We start from the raw sequence: 17,333 nt of genomic DNA, 5'->3' as shown, positions 1-17,333 counted from the left end.
TATAAGAACTTGACATGCTCTCAGCCAGTCCTTCAACAAAGCCAGACTTGTCGTCAGACTGAACTTATAATAGCTACATCACTCTTTTATTTTTAATTGAAAATCAAAGGTACAATCCAAAACATAATAATCATATATTCTCAATTGTAACAGATAAGGTAGCACATAGATATTAAACATTTCAGATGTACACAATTGTGATTTGCAGAAGACCTTGATAAGTTATCATACAATAAACCAGCTACTGAACTCACCATATGGAGTCAGCACACAAGTAGCAGAATGAATAGCTAGCTAGTTAAAAGGCAGAAAACAGAGATGGTCTCAAGGGTAACTATTCAGAAAAACAGAGGTGGGAATGAGTTCCTGCAGATTAAATGCTGAAGCCAGTGTAGTTCACAATTTAACAATGCAAACTTTGGAATTAAAAAAAAACTTTTCACATTTCGGAATGACAGTAAATTTGAAGGTATATTAACTGAGGTGAACTAATTACAAGACAGCATTAATTAATGCATTAGGTAGATAACTGAAAATGAGTTTCAAAGTGCAAGTCCAAGTTATTGTGTTTTGATTAAAAAAAGGACATGACATTTTTTATCAATAAGAATTTATTGCTGTAAAGCAGTAAATGGATAAGCAGGTTAATCATTTAACATTAAACACCAGTCTATAAAATGATAATGAAAGGATAGTGACTAGTGGAATTCTGCACTCATGTCATACAATAATAATCTGGATAAAGGAACTGAGGGCATTGTTGCTCAATTCACAGATGACGCAAAGATAGATGGTGGGACAAGTAATGTTGAGGAGTCAAGGAGATTGCAGAGGATTTGGACAGGCTAGGAGAGTGTGCAAAGAAGTGACCAATGGAATACAATGTGGGTAGGAGTGAGGTTATGCACTTTAGTAGGAAGAATAGAGGTGTTGACTATTTTCTAAATAGGAAAAGGCTTCAGAACTCTTAAGTACTAAGGGATTAAGGAGTCCTGGTTCAGGATTTACATAAGGAAAATATGCATGTTCAGTCGGTAGTTAGGAAAGCAAATGCAATGTTAGCATTCATTTCAACAGTTTGAGAATACAAGAGCAGAGGTATACTGCTCAGGCCATATGAGGCTCTGGTCAGACGACATGTGGAATATTGTGTGCAGTGTTGTGCCACATATCTAAAGAAGAATGTACTGGTGTTGGAGGATGTCTAAAAGAGGTTTACAAGAATGATCCCAGGGATGAAGAGCTTGTCATATGAGCATAGAGGACTCTGGGTCTATATTTGCTAGAATTTAGAAGGATGGGGGGGGGGGGTGCGGAATCAGATTGAAACTTATAGGATACACAGTAGTCTGGGTAGAGTAGAGACACATTGAAGATGTCTTCACTTAGTAGGAACGTGTCCCTTTAGAATGGAGATGAGGGGGAATTTCTTCAGACAGAGAGTGATTAATCTGTGAAACTTATTGCCACAAAAGGCTGTGGAGGCCAAGTCATTGAGTGTACTGGAGACAGAGATAGATAAGTTATTGATTGGTAAAGGGATCAAGGGTTAGGGGGAGAAGGCAGGAGTATGGCGTTGCGAAACATAGTAGTAAGATTGAATGGTGGAGCAACTTGATGGGCTGAATCGTCTTATCCTGCTCCTATATCTTATGGATTTATGGAAGTAAACTGAACACTAGAGTTTATTTACAGAATTGAAAAGTAGACAAGTTTTGCTAAGTTGTGTAAAATCTTGTTTAAAATCATACTAAAAGTATTACATACAAACACAGTTGCCACATCAAGAAAGGATATAAACGATGTAGTTGAGAAAACCAGACTGTACTCTTTTGAATATCCCCAGCCACTGAAAACGAATTCCTCTGCCCTTTCTGTGATATGGAAGCTCACCATCTCTCTCTTGGTTTCCCAATCTCCCAGTTACTATCTCCAACCCCATGACTGAGGACTCAGGAGAGGACCACTAAGATCAGAGGAAGTGCACAAGGAAGGAGGCACAACGCAGGACATAAAAAAGACAACTTGCCAGAAAGTAGAATGACAAATAACACTCGATCAAACTCAAAGCAACAGATGAAGGCTATGTTGCATGACTTTAATCTTATGATAATCAACCAAATGTTTGCCACAAAGCATGCCTGGGAGTTGTAGCTCCATCAATGTGGTCCATTTGAAGACTTTTATTTGGGCCTAGATTTGTCTCCACAGTGATCATTACATCAGAACAGGGAAGTTCACGATCCCAATTGCCCATCCCATAGCTCATGATGTGGGAACTTCATGTGCAGAGGTACTAGGAAGGATGAAAACAGGAATTAAAAGGGTAACACAAGAACAGAGAGGATATAGCTATCTGGAAAGAATAAATCAGCTGCATTTCTTTTTTCTTCTATGGAAGGATGATATCATAGAGATTTAAAAAATTATGAAAGATGTTATTGAATAGATACGGTTGCCTGTCGGCAAAGCAAAATTGGAGGCCATCAATATAAGAAAGTCACCCAAGAAATCAACAACTTGCATCAAAATGATGCTTTTAATTTATAAACTGTCCCAAGGTCCTTTACACAAGCATTCTCAAGCAAAATTTGACAGAACTACATAAGGCAATATTGGAATGGACAGCCGAAAGGAGATGAAATTAAGGAGGATATTGAATGAGGAAAGAGAGTCAGCAAGCTTGGAAAGGAATTTCAGAACTTGATGTCTACAAAGATGAATGCATGATACCATGGTGGAGCAATTAAAATTGATGATGTTCAAAAACCCATAATTGAAGGAGTGCTGATACCTGGGTATGGGGTGGGTGGTGTTGTAGTGCAGGAACAGAATACAGATAGGGAAAAACAAGACCATGAAGGAACTTAACACAAGAGAAAACCATTAAAACCGAGGCACTGTTTAACAGAAAGCAGTGAGCACAAACTTGATGCAAGTAGGCACATAGTCATCAGTATTTGGATAAACCAAGATTGAGACAGACATTTCTGTGGCTGCAAACGAGACTCCAGGATGGTATGTTGTCTCCCTTGTGTTGGGGTCAAGAATGCCTCAGAGCAGCTTTAGGTCATTCTAGCAGGAGGGTAGCAACTTATTGTGAAGGCATAGGTGAAGAAAAGGATGAAATTCTGAAAGCAAAATATAATTGTAAAGTTGAAAAGTAGGACCTCAAAGCTATTGATCTCAGGATTACTTCCAATGCCACATCATCAAAATAGGAGAATCCATCAGATGAATATGTGACTAAAAAGATAGGGCAATGGGAAGGGTTTCAGTTTCCTATGACTCTGGGACCAGAACATCAGGCCATTACCAGTACTGATGTCCTTCGGGCAGCATTTGCTGCAGTAACTGGGGACGCTTTCAACTAAGTTGGGGTGGGATGGTGGCGGGGGAGGTTGAATGGGAACCTGTGCAAGCAATCAGGGAAAGAGGAATCAAGGACAAGAACAAAAGATAGAAAGGGGAGTAAGAAAAGCAATACAGGAATTAAGGGCCAGGATCAGAATGGGACCCGGGTGAAAAATAATAGTAACAGGAGAAGTAATGTTAAAATGACGAACTTTAAGGCTTTGTGCCTTAATATGCAGAGTATTTATAATAAAATGAATGAATTAATCACATAAATATATGAACATGTTAGGCTAAGGGAAACATGGCTGCAGGTTGATCAGGGATGGAAAGTGAATAACTGGGACATTCAGTATTGCAGAGGGACAGATAAAAAGGAAAAGGGGTGGAGTTGATTTGCTGGTTAATGAGGAAATTAACATAATAGTGAGGAGGGATATTAGATCTGATGATGTGGAATCTATATGGGCAAAACTGAAAAACATCATGGAGGAAAAAAACATTACTGCAGATTGTAGATACACTCCAAACTGTAGGGGTAATGTTGATAATGGCATTAAACAGGAAATTAGAGATGCATGCAAAAAAGAGACAGCTATAGTTATGGTTAAATTTAATCTGCACATAGATTCGACAAATCAAATTAGTAACAATATTGTAAGTAGAGGAATTCCTGAAGTGCATATATGATGGTTTTCTGCACCAATACACTGAGGAGCCAATTAGAGAACAAGCCATCCTAGACTGGATATTATGTCATAGAGAAAGGAATAACTGGCAATTTAGTTGTGCAAACTTCTTTGGGGTAAGTGAACATAGTATGATAGTGTGCCTCATCAAGACAGAGAGTGACGTAATTAATTCTGAGACTGATGTCCTGATTCAAAACAGAGGAAACTAAGTTGGCTATGATAACTTGGGGAATGTAATGTGAAAGGGATGACGATGAAAAGGCAATGACAAATATTCAAAGAGGGCATGCCTAAACTGCAACACAGTTCACCCCAGCCCAGGGTCTCCCAGTGAGCAAGGACCAGGTAGTATTGAGGCTGAGCCTGTCTACTCCAGGCTGGCTGTATTCTTTTTCTCTCACTCAGTTACATCTTTTTTATTCCTTTTTCTTCAGTTTCCCTACGTTGCAGGGAGGCTGGAACAGTACAAGTGTACGCTTGCAGCAAATGTATAAACTGACTGTAAAAGTTGTAAAAGATAGCTTTCAGAAGATAAAAAGTTGGTGAAGACAAATGTAGTTAGGACCCTCACAGTCAGAATTGGGGGAATTTATAAATTTGGGACAAATAAATGGCTGACAGACTAAGTATATAAAAGAAGACACAAATAACATATCAGAAAGGTTGGGGAATACAGGGTTTAATGAAAGATAGGAGCTGAAAATCAGTATAAGTTGGGAAATGGTGTTTGTGAAATTGCTTGGATTGAAGATCAATAATTCTCCAGGACCTGATAATCCACATCCTGGAGAACTGAAGAAAGCGGCCCTTGGAATAAAGGCTGCAGTCAGGGTCATTTTCCACGATTCTCTAAATTCTGAAACAGTTCCTTCAGATTGGAGAATAGCTAATATAACCTCCCTGTTTAATATAGGAGGTAGAAAGAAAACCAGGCATTATAAACCAGTTAGCCTGATTTCAATAATGAGGAAAATGAGAATTCACAATATAAGAAGTAATACTAAACATTCAGAAATTAGTGACAGGAATAAACTGTAGCATGAGTTTATGAAAGGGAGATCACGATCAACAAATCTACTGGATTACCAATTTAACCAGTTGACTTGATGAGGGGAGCCGTGGCTGTGAATTTATTTGGACTTTCATTTGGCTTTTTGACAACTTGATGTCAATGAACATTCGTCGGCATGGACCAATTTTGGCCAAAGGGCCAGACTCTATATATGAGCGGAGGTTAAATCAGTTAGATTGCTGGAGTTCAGAAGGATAAAAGGGAGGAGCTCACAGAAATTAACAAACTTCTAACAGGACTAGACACAGTAGATGCAGAAAGAATGTTTCCGGTAATGGGAGAGTCCAGACATAGAGATCACAGTCTAAAGATACAGGGTAAACCATTTAGGTCTGAGATGTGGAGAAATCTTTTCACCCAGAGCCTATGGAATTTGCTACCACTAAAAGCAGCTGAGGCCAAAACATTGTATGATTTCAAGGAGATGAATGTAACACTTGGGGCTAAAGGAATTAAAAGATATGGGGGGGAGGGGAGCTACTGAAGTGATCATCCATAATGAACGGCAGGGCAGGCTTGAAGAGCTGAACGGCTACTCCTGCTTCTTTTTTTCTATACTTTCATATAATGTAGGAGGCCAGGAGTGCATTGGAAGAGTGACATTTATTGGCAACATTCAAGTTTTTAGCAGCAAAAGAGATTGAGGAAGCATCAGACAATGTTCTGGAAGTTAGACTAGGTATCTAGCTTGTACCTGACTTCAAAGACATATCCTTGCACCTTGACAAGTGAATACTGCATTGTACCCCTTGTTGGTCACCTCGATCTTCTTCTGGGGTCAAGCATAGCTTCTGAAACCAGCCTTTCTGCACATACATGCCCAAAGTTTTTTAGTGCCACATACTTCGCTGGTGCAAAGAAAAAACGTGGGCAGTTTCTGCGTTATTGCAACACCTGTAACAGATCCGATTGGTTTGATGCATTTTGCTAACTGCAGCAATCGTGCTGACTGCAGTTAAAGCATGTAATTAATATTGGCCTGCCATTATGACCCCAGAAGGCATAAATTGTTTGGTCTTTTTTCTTGCCCAGATCTTTCCTATAAGTTTTAATCAGAGTAGAGTTGAATACCAATTCAATTTGTGTCCCTGCAAGGTCCTCTTCAGTGAAATCACAATCATTCCCTTTTCCATGGCACCTGGTGACAAAGTCATCAGTAGACGTTTGGGATTTCAGTTTATATAATACGGGTTAGAGATTGTTAATCAAAAGTTGATTTGCACCTTAACTGGTCCTTAAATTATCTTCTCTTTTCTGGTGCATGTATTTATTCTTCAAAGCCCCTACTTGCAGATTGCAAGCACAAATTTCAGAGTTCTCCTCTCTGGATCTGTGCATTAAAGATGCATGTGTTGCTTAATTCAGTGAAGATATCACTCGCTGTCCAATCCATAATCAAATGCCTGTTTTCTATTTCTTACTGAAGATCTGTGGTTTTCCTTTTTATTAAAACAAAGTGCAGAGCTGGTATGTTCAGTTTCTTTTCACTTGGTTCCCTGTTCTGTCCTTTTATTTTTCCATCATTTGCTTCTACTTTACTTCATTTTTCATGGTTGTGGGCTCTTTAAGACATTTTGCTGACTGTGGGCCTATGCCTTTAAGAGACAAAGGTCTCTTATTGCCAATATGAATTAAAAGCTTGCAGGAAATACTTTAGCTTCTGAGGTTGTTTTAAACTCATGAGAAATCTTTTCAACAGCTGTAACATTGCTGTTTTGTCAGGAAGAGGCTGAAACTTGTCTTTTATTGTTATAAATGAGGTAAGGGGCTTCTAGCTTGATAGGTCTTGAACTTCAACTTAAGAAGAAGGTGAATCTGCCCCTTGACTATTTAAGTTGGCAATCTGCATGAGCACAAACATAGCATGGTCGGTCATCCAAGTGCTTTACAATCCAGGGCAGACTAATCTGCAGCAAGGATTCTTTTTCAGGCAGTTAGTGGCACTTATTACCGCACTGTCATCATTCCATGATTCGTGTTGATGGGTGATGATCTTCAAATACACTTATATTCACACCATAACACACAAATGAGATGTGGGTTACAAAGAATTCATTGAACTTTTATTCCAACACCTGGTATCTACACATGTACACAATAATCATTAGCACTTGTATGTCTGGCCTTAAGCTTAACAATTTAGGTATAGTGTCGCACACCTCTCTCAGCATCCTATGCTGCAGGGGACTCAGTAAGATGGAGACTCAGATGGTTACACCATACGTTCACACATTATCATACAGTGATGACATATTAAAGGTATATTACATATCTATTGGAATGCTTGAGATAACACAGGGACGTCGAAGATCCCGCTTAGTTTTTCAAAGAAGGACAGAAGAGTTCTTCTAGTATCTCAGCCAATATTTAGCCCTTGACCAACATCAGTAGGACAGATTATCTGGTCATTATTCACTGTTGTTCATGGAACCATGCCATGTGTTAATTCACTGCACACTGTTCCCATTACTGACAACATTTCAAAGGGGCTTCATTAGCTGTAAAGGATTTGGGACCCTTGAATAAAGGTTATGCAATCACAAGGTCAGAAGAAATCCAAACCATACCAAAGTCAAAAGAATTGTTACAGTATACTTTACAGAAATATATGACTTTTCACTAACATAAAAACTCAGGTCATGCCACCCTTTAAAATCAACTACTATCAGAGAATAGTGCCAAGCATACAGTAACCATTGATCCACCACATGATACAAAAAAAAATTTTAAAAATAGGGTGTCCCATTTGCAAATATTGCTAATGAAGTAGCATCATTAACTTTTGAAAATGAAACAGCAAGGAACATTTGAAAAGGTAGACTGGATTATCTGCTATGTTTTACAAATGCAGTTGAAGATGTGAAATGAACTGAGGAATGAAATTTTTTCTGGGTGTTTGTTAATCACTGAGACTTTCTGCCAAAAGTTAGCACGTGTTGTGCAACTATTGGCTGGGCATCCTGCATTATAATTCCATCAATGTTGCTATTATATGTCCTGCAGATGCAATGGTCACTAAATTTGAAAAAACAAGCCTAAAGAAGCTTTAAAAATGAAAAGAATAGTCAAAGGTTATTAGAAAAGGATGTTTCAGTGAGCATGGTGAAGACTGCGAAAGACTTTTCCTGAGAGATGGAACAGAAGGAGAATAAATACTCAGCTATCTTTACTGATCACTATTGGGTGAGCAACAGTGAATCAAAGTATTTCCCAATAGGTGAAAGCAAACTAATTTATCATGCTTTAATTTTCATTCCGTAGATTTAATTTTAAAAACTTTGCATTTAAAACAGTAAATGATCCAGTAAATTTACACACAAATAATACAATATCAGATTTCCTAGAGAGCACTGATAGAAAACTACACATGCCTTCCAAGGATGAAAATACAAGATGTTAACAATTTTATGAACTGCTCAATACATCCAACTGTCTACTTCAAAACTTTGGACAGATAATGCACCGAATCATTTTCAGACAGAGCATGGCTTAACAATGATATAATAAGTTGTTATTTATACAGGCAGCAGGTCTAAGTGAAGGATGCTAATGATGGGGACAGCAATCAAGGTCATTTCATGGTTGGGAAGGATAAGGACTAAGCACAATAGGAGTTGTTTCTTCAAAGGGCCTGAATAATCCTACTATTGGTTGCACTGAGGAATGGTTCTAACACCTTGTTTAATTGACATATGTTAATGAGGTTTCTGAGTCAGGCAAGTGCACTGACCACCTATAGAATGAAAAGGGCCAAATGAAGGTGTGCCAGTGGGCAGAAATGACTATGAAATTGTCCTTTGGTCAACTTTGTAGAAATCTGTACAGATTTACATGTTAATAAAACGCAAACAGGTCAATGCTCAATACATAGCAACACACAAGAGAAAGTTGCTATATTAAATTAGGGAAAGCAATGGCCTCATGGTATTATCACTACACTATTAAATCTAGAGATCTAGGGGACCTGGGTTCAAATTCTATGACAGCAGATGGTGGAATTTGAATGCCATTTTTAAAAAGGTCTGGAATTAGGAGTCTAATGACGATCATGAATCGAGTGCTGATTGTCATAAAACACCAACTGGTACACTAATATTTTTTTAAGGAAGGGAATCTGCCATCCTTACCTGGTCTGGCCTACAAGTGACTCCAGACCAATTGTAAAGTGGTTGATTCCTGACCTGTCCCCAAACAATTCAGGATGATCTCATCCAGTGAATGAATAAAAGAAACAATAAAGCATAATTGCTAAAAGTTCATAGATGAAACAAATGAAGCTAGACAAATAAACTTATTCATAGAGAACAAAACATCAACAATTTCTTTATTTGTTAAACACTTTCAAAACATCTTGGTGATTACCATGCTATACAATGGATCACTAGGTAAGAAATCACATCTCCTTGAACCTTTCACATACAACACACAACATAACCATGCACTCATTCCTATTTTATATTTGAAAACCATCTACTCCACGTGACATTCTGCAGAGTTTTAAGACTCCTGTTCAGCTTGGAAAATGTAACCAACTTTCACAAAGTGCTTTTCCTCTTCTTTCCAACTTGCCTATCCCCAGTACCTACTGCAGAATATTTCCACACATAGCTTATGTCATATCCAAGTAATCCATCTCTACGCGTTGCTGTACCAATCAACAATTTGAGTCTAAAGCACCTCGATTGCAACTGATCATCTCCTCATTCAATATTTCCACATTGTCCCTTCGAGCAGGAAACAGTGGATGGCAATTGACTGCCCAAATTCTCCTCGTCAAACACCGCCTGAGTTTACCTGGACTAAATTAATTATGTGGAGCAGCCAGTCTGAATCAGCTGGGCCACCAGAGCCTCATGCACCATCCTGGGAACTGTGTTCGAACCCAGGGTTGAATTTCTGGGCACTGTCAAGGACAGGAATGGTGATAGAATACAAAAACACTGTTACCAGCCAATGTGGCAATTTCCCTGCACCATTTCCAATGCCAGTGATTTTCGATAATACAGGTTCAGGGCCCTTGAGGAAGGCAGCTAATTAGATGCACTGAGGAATTTGATAATGTTGGTTAAAGGAGATGGTGGATTTCCATTTAGTTCCACTTTCTTGATCCAGCAGGGGCCACATTAACTGGCTGAAGGAGGTAACTATTCCTTCCTGCCTGCCAAGATGCAATTCAGTTAAAGGCCATCATATCTACAGATTCCATGCTGCTTGCATCCCACACCTTCCCCTCTTTGTTTCCAGCCCACAGAGAGAGCCTGGCTACTGTATATAATTTTCATATTCAGAAAAATGTTAGAAAAACCACCCCTTCACATTGACACCCGCTCTCAGCTGCTAGGCCTCCAGATGGCCCTCAAATTTGGCAAACCTACCTTTCACACTTAACTGGGCAGGGACCATGTCTTCATCCTAATCAGGTGAATTCCTTTGAAAAATCTTAAAGAGTGACTGTCTTCACACTCCCCCCCCAACTATCCCACTACATCCCTACCATCTTTACACCTCACCTCCCCCTTGGGGGTGGATCTTCACAAACCTGGCAAAGTCCAAAAACATGGATCTGAACAGAAAAATCCAGCTGTGAAACTCAATTCTAGACAGTCTCAATTTTTGTCAATAAAACTCCTATTTTAACCATTTCTACATGGACTCTCAAATAATTTACTCCAATCCCAAGATAGTTTTACTGAAACAATTGCAGTTTTACACCAAGTGAAAGTTGAGGTCCCACTACTTACGGACAGAGCGTTAGGCGAGATTAGATTTTAAACAACATTTTTCTCAACCTATGATCAAGTACAATTGAGACAGAAGTAACAAATTTGCTTAAGAATTCAGATTACAAACATTGATCACATTATACCAATAGGACTGATTTACAGGACACGTTCCTACAGAACAAAACGGAAATTACTGCTAAAAAAAACTCAAAAAGAAGCAATGCTGCTTTAAGCAGTTTCCCTGTTTCATTCATACAAATGGAATAAACCATTTTGGATTTTATAAAATGGAATGCAGGTTTTGCATCAACGGAAACAGAATAATTTAACATTAAAAACAGACCAATATTAGTTAAAAATGAAACTTTCATATCTTTCAAAACACTTCATTAAAAATGCACCTACACAAAAACAAACAGGTGAAGAGATGCTTCTTGTTTTTTGACAAGTTTCAGTAACCATAAAGATGATCAAAGGCTTGATACACACTTTAGATAAATAATGAAACTATTACTCAGCCACTGTGAAACCAACTATTTTATATAGTTATTCTTTATTTGTTTTTTAATGTAACATAAGGAAAATTAAGGAGATGATCAACATGTGAGCACTGTTCAAATATTTGAAGGAAAATGCAGATTCACAAGAAAAATCACAATTCTTGTATTATTCAAATTGAGATCAGGCCGTAATTAGGAAGGTATTCACTATATCCCACATAATAGGGAGATACTAACAAGCTCCTGCAGTTCCTTGTTTGATGAAGAATCAGGCCGATTAGAAAACATCAAACTTATTGGAGGAAATAGGATTAAATGTGACCACTGGCAAAGAGTTGAAAACCCAGCGTGTATTAGATGATTTCTGTGATGAGCTTCAATTCCAGGCATCTGACAAAATGCTCTTTCGAAGAAATAACTTTTGAGCAGTTATTTTCATTTTAAATTTACCTTGTTGTTACTTTCAAAGAAAATGCATTGTAGAGACCACATATATACACTTAAGACTTCTCAAAATCATTCATTGTAAGAACTGAAAAGTATTTGTACTGTACATAATTCTGCTGCTGCTGATGTGGCTACTCTAAAGTAGGGAAAGTAATATCCTCTTGATAACCTTAAGTCTTATCTCATGTAGTACACAGACAAATAAGGAATATTGACATAAGGGTTAAGCAATACCTTGAGAACTTCCATTGGCACCTGGGTATTTGTGGGTAGACTGGTGGGGACGCTGACGTTGATGGCCTGTGTCTGGCTGACTGGCACTCGCTGCTGAATGAACTGTGCTGCCTGCTGCTGCTGCTGCTGTTCTCTTCGTTCTTGCTCCTGCATTTGCTCGCGCATGAGCTGCTGCCGTAGCAGTATTCGTGACGTCATATTGGAGGAGGTTAATGGGGGTTTAGCTGATCCTTGCTGCTCTGATGAATTGCTGTGGTGGAAACCAATAGTGGAGAAAACAGACTTCTATTAGAATCCAACACGAGATGAGCAGGAAAAGAAAATAAATGCATTTTAACAGAAGGATACTGCTGGCAATTCAGAAAATTTAACTGACAGAAAATTTAAAAGCTGGCACATACAGTTTGACAATATGCAATCTATACATTTCCAAGGTATTTTTCTTCATTTAAATGATGATGACGGATTCCTTTACAAAGTACAAGTGGCAAAAAAAAGCTCAGCACGAAATCACAATGACTAAGTACCAAGCTGAAAATGCTTGAGGGATTTACAGAAAAAAAACATTATGAAGTGGTGACCATTTTAATTACGTGACAGGCAACATTCTCAGCTACACATGACATAAGTGGATACGCTCCGTACACAAACAGTTAAACTAAGTATTAAACAGTTCTGGGCAAAATGTTAAGTCAATTGTCAGGCTGACATGTGTCAGCATGGTGGCACAGTGGTTAGCACTGCTGCCTCACAGTGCCAGAGACCCGGGTTCAATTCCAGCCTCAGGCGAATGACTGTGTGGAGTTTGCACATTCTCCCCGTGTCTCTGTGGGTTTCCTCCAGGTGCTCTGGTTTCCTCTGGTTAGGTGAATTGGCCAAGCTAAATTGCCCATAGTGTTCGGTGAAGGGATAAACGTAGGAGAATGGGTCTGGGTGGGTTGCACTTCGGCAGGTCGGTGTGGACTTGTTGGGCCGAAGGGCCTGTTTTCACACTGTAACTAATCTAAGCTAAATCTGCAGACAAAGAACAGATATTAAATTTAGTTTAAAAATTCGTATTAAAGCTAGATAAGACAGATTACCAATCTGCACAGACATGACTGTCAACATTATAGATATATGGTACAATTTTAACTCTTAGACAGCACTGCATTCTGGGAAATGCAGCAGGAGAACTTAACTTTAACAGTTGGACCTCAAAGTGTTAACATCCATCAGAGATCAAGAAGTAACTCCCTAGCCTTTAGAGTTGTTTGGTTCAGAGGTAACCACAGGGCCCTAAAAAAATGCCCCCCAACACGAAGAGATGGTTAACTTCAGAACCTACACCCCTATCACACAGAAAGCATTTGAAGCTCCTCCATTTGGACTTCCTCTCATGCCCAGTGGAACTCTTCCCTGGCAGGAAAGCTAACATAATTCTTCGGTTTAGTATAACAGCAACCAGGCCTCAATAATAAAAGATATCAGATTAAAGAAGAACCTCAGAGTGCTCTGACAGACGCTTTCACTATCTACAATTTAAAAATGCAGCCAACCAGACTAAGGCAGGGAGCAGGTGTGAACAGGTCCCCTGCCCCTTTTTGAACAGCACCAAACGCAACCTATTTTCAAAGGAGAGTGTTGTAATTTTCCCCAATAAAATTTGGCCTCAAATATTCAAGGAATGATCCATGGAGTGGAAAACATGTAGCCATGTCTGTGTTTCTCTAATCCAAGTCAAACTATCAGGGGACTATGCAAACAAAACATGCACTTCCAAAAAGATGGCAGAGTAAATAGGAAGGCAATTTGACCTGGTACTGTATCACATCACCTATTGGACAGTAATGGTGATTGTAAAGTATCATTAATAGAGCTATGCAATGACACTTGCTCAGCAATGGCTTGCTCACTAATGCTCAGCTTGGAGTCAGCCAAGGGATCCAGCTCCAAACAGAGTTACACCGGTGAGTGCCAGAGATGAAAGAAAGTGACTTCCCTTGACATCGAGGCAGCAACAGAGGGAGTGTCATTCAAAGGTTCCGTGCCCAGCAATCAGTGTCAGCACACCTATCGCAGCAATACCTACCAGTTCCAGAAGTTGCTATCACACACACAGACCTTTGACCTCAGCTGGAAAGAAATTTCAAGGGAATGTGGAGTATGACATCATTTCTGATGAACGTTCATCTTAAAATGAAATATTACCACTGCTTCCCTCTGCTGCCTGGCCTGTCTATTTCCTATTTCTTTTTTTTGTGTTTTCTTTTTCAAATTTCAAGGATTTAATCGAGTTCTAGTAATATTCAAGTCAATGGAAATCAGGAGAAAAACTGCCCGCAGGTTGGAGTCATCTCTAGCACAAAGGATGATGGTTGGAGTTATTGAAAGCCAAGCATCTCGGCCTCAGGACACTGTTCTGGAACTTCCTGAGGATGTTATCATAGACCCAACTAATTTAAGCTCCTTTATCAATGACCTTCCCTCCATCATAACATCAAAGGTGGAGATATCCATTGATGCACGCACAATGTTCAGTACCTTCTACAACTCTTCAAACAATGAAACAGTCACTGCCCATATGCAGCAAGATCAGGACAACATTGAGGTTGGAGCTGATAAGTGATAAGTAACACTCTCATGTAAGTACCAGGCAATGCCCATCTCCAGGAAGGGAGAATCTAACCATCGTCCCTTGACATTCAACAGCATTACCATAATTGAATTACCTAACATTAACACTCTGGAGTTTAGCATTATCCAGATACAAAAATGAACCTTGATTATCCAAAGGGCACAGGCGGGGAGTATTTTGTTCAGTTAATCGAATTCCAGACAACGTAGTTTAGCCAAGCATCATGGCCTTGCGACTTTGCCAGATAATCTGATATTCCGATAATCGAACACTGGATAATCGAGGTTCTTCTGTACATACTGGCCCATATAAGTACTTGATCTACAAAGGCAGATCAGAAAATGGCTAACTCACTAGATGATTTCCAAAAGTCTGTCCACCATCTATATAGCACAGATCAGGATTGCAATGGAATAGTCTCCACTTGATTGGATTTGTGTAGTTCAACAAACACTCAAGAAGCTCAGAATCATCCAAGACAAAGAAATCTGCTTGATTGACATCTAAAGGACCACTGGTGCACATTGGCAGCAATGTGTAACATCTACAAGTTGCACTACAGTAGCTCACCAAAGCACTCTATACACCACTTTTGAAACAAGCAAACTCTGATACCTAGAACAAGAAGCATGGAAAGACTACCACTTGTCCATTCCCCTCCAAGTTACAAACCATCCTGGCATAGAACTACATCATCCATTCATGATCACTGGATCAAAATCCTGGAATGCACTCCCCAAAAGCATTGCTGATGTACCTATACCTCACAAATGCAGTGTTTCATTAAACTGGCTCAGCACCAGATTAGAAGTAATTTAGGATGCAAGTACTCATGCCACCATTGATATTCACACCTCACAAGTAGTTAAGAAAAAGGTGTGATCAACTGAGCCCTGGGCTTAGGTTATTTATTTGCCTTGTCAACCAAGGAATCTTGCATTCTTTGAATAAAGACTTCTTTTTTAAATGTAGAATTGTAAGAGGAATAAGAGTGAAATGTAACATTTTCGCCAAACTGAACTAGGAACCAATTTTTAAAAAAATTACCAAGACTTTTCTAGAAAACTTCTAATATATCAGGCACGTATTCCAAAGAAAAGTTAGCCTCTATAATCATCCACCGAAAAGATCTATCACCCATCTATTGAACTTCCCAAGCAAGCCTCCAGTAAAGAAGTTGATATTTATGTTATGAACAATTCAGTCAAACTATAACAGCTCAGCAAGAATTTGAAATGGGATGCATTTTATTACGCATACTGGGAAAATACTAGCTTTGGTATAGTAGTCCATTTAAAATATAACCCCTAATGAAGTGTTCATTCCTTATCTGTATTCAGTAATTAAATCAGAAACTTAAAGACTTGCATGTATAAACCATTTGATAACTATTAAAACATGCATCAAATGTTGACTTAAAGCTTCTCCTGGCCTAGCCCTGCACATTAATTACAGAGTAAAATAAAGAGTTATTTTTCTTATAATATTTTTTATATATTTGCTGATCCATTCTTGAAAGCTGCAAACTCTTTCAGGCCAGATGATTTTCAAGTACAGCATATTGTTTCACATAAATCATTTCCTTCCAATGCCACAGTCACCATAACAGACTTCAAGCACTGCTCGGCATTTCTAATTTTAAAGATGACTGCAACAGCAAAATAATTAGAAGTATTCTCCTGTGGTCAGTTTCTACTTGGAAATCTGTAAAAGAAAACCTATACTTTATAGCAGTGAAGTGAATTTATACATCTGATAGGCTAAAGTTTTAAAGATCATATAGGAAATGTCACCGCATATTTGCAATTTTTTAAAATACTTTTACATAGCACCTTGAATTCAATGGAAAATATTCAGTATGTAATCCTGTTAGGTTTACATGCAATAATCAAGTTTATACTCGTGGGACACTATTTGTAAGTAGACAGAGGTGTTATAAGGGCAGTTGAAGTGGCTTAAGAACTCAGCAAAGAGCGAGTTCTGGTTGGCAGTTGGAAAAATCAGTAAATAACGATAGTTATATATTACCATAGACATGTGGAAACTGGACATCTTGAAGAGGGTTGGGACAAAGATACAAAGAGATACAAAGAGTGGAAACAGTGGGTGAAAGAAAAAACATAGTGAAAAAGAAGACAGCATGACTTGAGAGGGAGATGGTGTGGAAGGGAAGACCAGTCAGTTCTGTTAGGAATGTGATCCAGTGATGATAAAAAAATGGCAATCTACCGGTATTTTCAAGTCGGGTTGGAGGGAAACTTTGAGGAGATACATTTCAAACTGGTGGTCCTAAAAGAGGTGTTAGATCTGAAACTTCCAGTGTGGAATGCTTATTTGAATTAGGTGTTTGCATATCTGGTGATAATCAAAGTTTAGTTTGCTCTGTTCACAGTCTTGTGCTTTTCTTCCATTAAGCAACTCAGAAACTTTTGCAGCTTTTTTTTAATCTATAAGAAACTGTTTATTCCACTGTCAGTTTTTAAAATACAGTCTTATCTCCCAGAAAGCAAGAAACACTTGTTTATTGGTGCACACCACATACAAAAATATAATCTTTCTTTCTATTCAAGGTCTGTGAGTTCAAAACATCCTGAGCCATTAATCCTTTGAACAAAATGAGAAGAATACCTTTATGCCACAACAAATACAGCTGCTGAATAATCAGACTAATTAGCTCCTAAATCAGTGCATACA

General features: G+C 38.7%; 1 protein-coding gene across 2 annotated transcripts in view; it reads right to left on the bottom strand.

Moving 5' to 3' along the window:
- Positions 1-17,333, bottom strand: part of LOC132822374 (microphthalmia-associated transcription factor-like) — a 276,393-nt gene that overhangs the window by 116,609 nt on the left and 142,451 nt on the right. For both annotated transcript variants that reach the window (XM_060835695.1, XM_060835696.1), the window contains exon 2: positions 12,023-12,272. In XM_060835695.1, the coding sequence (XP_060691678.1) occupies positions 12,023-12,272 (250 nt within the window). The remainder of the gene's footprint in view (positions 1-12,022; positions 12,273-17,333) is intronic.

This window comes from Hemiscyllium ocellatum, chromosome 14, assembly GCF_020745735.1.
Source record: "Hemiscyllium ocellatum isolate sHemOce1 chromosome 14, sHemOce1.pat.X.cur, whole genome shotgun sequence".
Classification (NCBI taxonomy): Eukaryota; Metazoa; Chordata; class Chondrichthyes; order Orectolobiformes; family Hemiscylliidae; genus Hemiscyllium; species Hemiscyllium ocellatum.
This window is presented reverse-complemented; position numbering and strand designations above follow the sequence as displayed.